General features: G+C 56.2%; 1 protein-coding gene across 1 annotated transcript in view; it reads right to left on the reverse strand.

The window, feature by feature from the left end:
- LOC310857293 (voltage-gated potassium channel KCNC1-like) overlaps positions 1-2298 on the reverse strand; it is a gene marked incomplete at both ends in the record, with an annotated part of 44561 nt that extends 42263 nt beyond the window's left edge. The window contains one exon of the mRNA XM_083762905.1: positions 2044-2298. Within this exon, the coding sequence (XP_083619031.1) occupies positions 2044-2298 (255 nt within the window). The remainder of the gene's footprint in view (positions 1-2043) is intronic.
- Between the last annotated feature and the right edge of the window lie 1281 nt (positions 2299-3579).

Genomic DNA, 3579 nt, shown 5'->3' on the forward strand with positions numbered 1-3579 from the left:
AGTGTCAAGCAGGGACTGACCCCCCCCCCCCCCCCCCCCCCCCCCCAATCCAACCCTTGATGCTGAGTGCCAAGCAGGGACTGACCCCCCCAATCCACCCTTGATGCTGAGTGTCAAGCAGGGACTGACCCCCCCCCCCCCCCAATCCAACCCTTGATGCTGAGTGTCAAGCAGGGACTGACCCCCCCAATCCAACCCTTGATGCTGAGTGCCAAGCAGGGACTGACCCCCCAATCCAACCCTTGATGCTGAGTGTCAAGCAGGGACTGACCCCCCAATCCAACCCTTGATGCTGAGTGCCAAGCAGGGACTGACCCCCCAATCCAACCCTTGATGCTGAGCGTCAAGCAGGGAGGCACTGGTTCCCATTTGTAGAGTCTTTGGTATGACCCGGCCGGGGATCGAACCCCCGACCTCCCAGTCTCAGGGCGGACGCTCTAACCACAAGGCCACTGAGCTGGTATAATCATCATTATTTAGCAGAAGAAGCAGACTTTCTTATGCCAGACGTCGAAAATAAAAAATAAAAACAAGTCTTCTGAAAGAATATATAATTCAAAAGATTTGTGCCGCATTTTTTAAGTTTTTTCAAAAATAGCAGACCTATACAAGCTCGTAGCGCTATGAGCTTGTAGATCTGCTATTTTTCAATAGCTAAAGCATAACATAATGCTAACACCAAAAGGGGTTCCCGCCCCAAAATGGGTTAACCCCCATTTACCTGGGGTAGGCTAGAATTGTGTTGGACACACACAAAAATGTATGTAATAATGTATTTCCCCCAGATGGTCTAAAAATGAGTTACTTTGACCAATGTATTACCAATCTTGTACACCATTGCTCACGAAAGCAACACCCTTGACCCAATTATAGCCACTGCATATAGTTTTTAATTAACCCATTCTGACCGGGCACCCATTTTGGTGTCAGCATCATGTTATGCTTTAGCTATTTAAAAATAGCAGATCTACAAGCTCATAGCGCGCCACCGAGTGGCGCGATACGAGCTTGTAGGTCTGCTATTTTTCAGAAATCGAAGAGCGACTGACATTTTTAGAATCTGATCTCGGGTCAGAATGGGTTCATCAGACCAGTGTGTGTCCAGTGGAAAACCTCGTATGAATCTGATCTCAGGTCAGAATGGGTTAATTAAAGTTCCCCGGGCATCGTTTTGGGATAGTCTAGCCGATAGCTGGAGTCAGTGTGGAGATTACCCGGCGGTGTTAATGCCCCTCTGGCGGTGTTAATGCCCCTCTGGCGGTGTTAATGCCCCTCTGGCGGTGTTAATGCCCCTCTGGCGGTGTTAATGCCCCTCTGGCGGTGTTAATGCCCCTCTGGCGGTGTTAATGCCCCTCTGGCGGTGTTAATGCCCCTCTGGCGGTGTTAATGCCCCTCTGGCGGTGTTAATGCCCCTCTGGCGGTGTTAATGCCCCTCCGGCGGTGTTAATGCCCCTCTGGCGGTGTTAATGCCCCTCTGGCGGTGTTAATGCCCCTCCGGCGGTGTTAATGCCCCTCTGGCGGTGTTAATGCCCCTCTGGCGGTGTTAATGCCCCTCTGGCGGTGTTAATGCCCCTCTGGCGGTGTTAATGCCCCTCTGGCGGTGTTAATGCCCCTCCCGGCTCATGGCTCTTCACAGACGGCACAGAGACAGCAGCCACTCCGCTGAACGGGTCAGTGTTGCTGCAGTGTGGTGTAAACTGTGAACCGTGAACCGTGCGGTCACTGGTGCTGACAGTCGAGCCGACTCACAGCTTCTTCTTAGTTCTGAATTACTTTATCTTAGACCGTAGGGCGTAGGGCGTAGGGCGTAGGGCGTAGAATATATCCATTTAGCGTTTTGCTGTTTTCCAAAACAATACTGTTTGCTACAAAGCGACTGGAAGGAAGAGGTTTACAGAAAGGCTAGTAGCCAATCATATGACCCGATCAGCGATCACCAGGGGGCAGCGACAACACACACACACACACACACACACACACACACACACACACACACACACACACACACACACACACACACACACATGTGAGGTTAACCCTTACCTTCCCCGTGCGGTAGTAGTTGAGGATGTGAGCGAACACGCCCGGGTGTCGGTCGAAGAAGAACTCGTTGGCGTCGGCGTCCCAGTCGAAGTGCTGCCGGGCGTCGGGCTCGGCCAGCCAGGAGAGGCGCGTCCCCGGCAGAGTGCGCAGCGTGTCCCGGTACGTCTGGTGCTTGAACCCGCCCACGTTGAGCACCACCCGCTCCTTATTGGTGGAGCTGTCGCTGTTGTTGTCGCCGCCCACCATCACACCCATAGTGTTATTATCCTCTCCTTATAAGGAGATATAGTCCGTTTGGGAAAAGTTAACGTTACGGCCTGTTTGTTGTTTGTCACCAACTGGCCTGGACTGTCCTCCAGATCGTAACCACGTCGTACCCCTTAAGACACATCGTCTGTACCCGCGGTGGGCCGGCCCGTATCGAGGGGCCGACCCGCGCTGGGCTTTGTGGTGGTGTTGGAGGTGGTGCTGGGCCGCTCTTGGGCGCTCTGGGCCACTCTGGGCCGCTCTGGGGCGCTCTGGGCCGCTCTGGGGCGCTCTGGGGCGCTCTGGGCCCCCGGTGGGCTTGTGGTGGTGTTGGAGGTGCTTCTTGGCGGCTCTGGGCCGGTCTGGGCCCCTCTGGGTCCCTCTGGGGCGCTCTGGGCCCCTCTGGGTCCCTCTGGGCCCCTCTGGGCCCCTCTGGGTCCCTCTGGGGCGCTCTGGGCCCCCGGTGGGCTTGTGGTGGTGTTGGAGGTGCTTCTTGGTCGCTCTGGGCCGGTCTGGGCCCCTCTGGGTCCCTCTGGGGCGCTCTGGGTCCCTCTGGGTCCCTCTGGGCCCCTCTGGGCCCCTCTGGGCCCCTCTGGGTCCCTCTGGGCCAGTGGGCCGGCCCGCGGTGGGCTTGTGGTGGTGTTGGAGGGGCTTCTTGGCGGCTCTGGGTCCCTCTGGGTCCCTCTGGGTCCCTCTGGGCCCCTCTGGGTCCCTCTGGGCCCCTCTGGGCCGGCCCGCGGTGGGCTTGTGGTGGTGTTGGAGGGGCTTCTTGGCGGCTCTGGGTCCCTCTGGGTCCCTCTGGGTCCCTCTGGGCCCCTCTGGGTCCCTCTGGGCCTGTGGGCCGGCCCGCGGTGGGCTTGTGGTGGTGTTGGAGGGGCTTCTTGGCGGCTCTGGGCCCCTCTGGGTTGAAGCCAGTCGTCTGTTGGTCGTGGCTCATGCAGGGCGTTCTGCAAAAGGCCTGCAGGTGTTAAAGAGGGAGTGCGGTGATTTTTCCCCCACCCTAAAACATCATCATCAGGTCTTATTGTTATATAAGGAGGTATATTCTTTTCTAAAAAGTGTACATTATTTGTTAAAATTATGTTTTTATGTGGACACGCCCACCATTTCATTAAGTATGCCTGGTTTGCCTGGTGGTGGGGGGTGATGGGCGGTGATCCACCTGAACTGAAGCCGCACCCACAGCTGTAGTTGTATGATAAAGGGGGAGGGGTTAGGGGGAGGGGCTGATAGTGTGATGTCACTATGTCACTGTTTATTTCATTGGCCCGTTTGACCGTCAAGGGTTCA

The sequence above is a fragment of the Protomyctophum parallelum genome (assembly GCF_964188405.1).
Source record: "Protomyctophum parallelum genome assembly, chromosome: 4".
Classification (NCBI taxonomy): domain Eukaryota; kingdom Metazoa; phylum Chordata; class Actinopteri; order Myctophiformes; family Myctophidae; genus Protomyctophum; species Protomyctophum parallelum.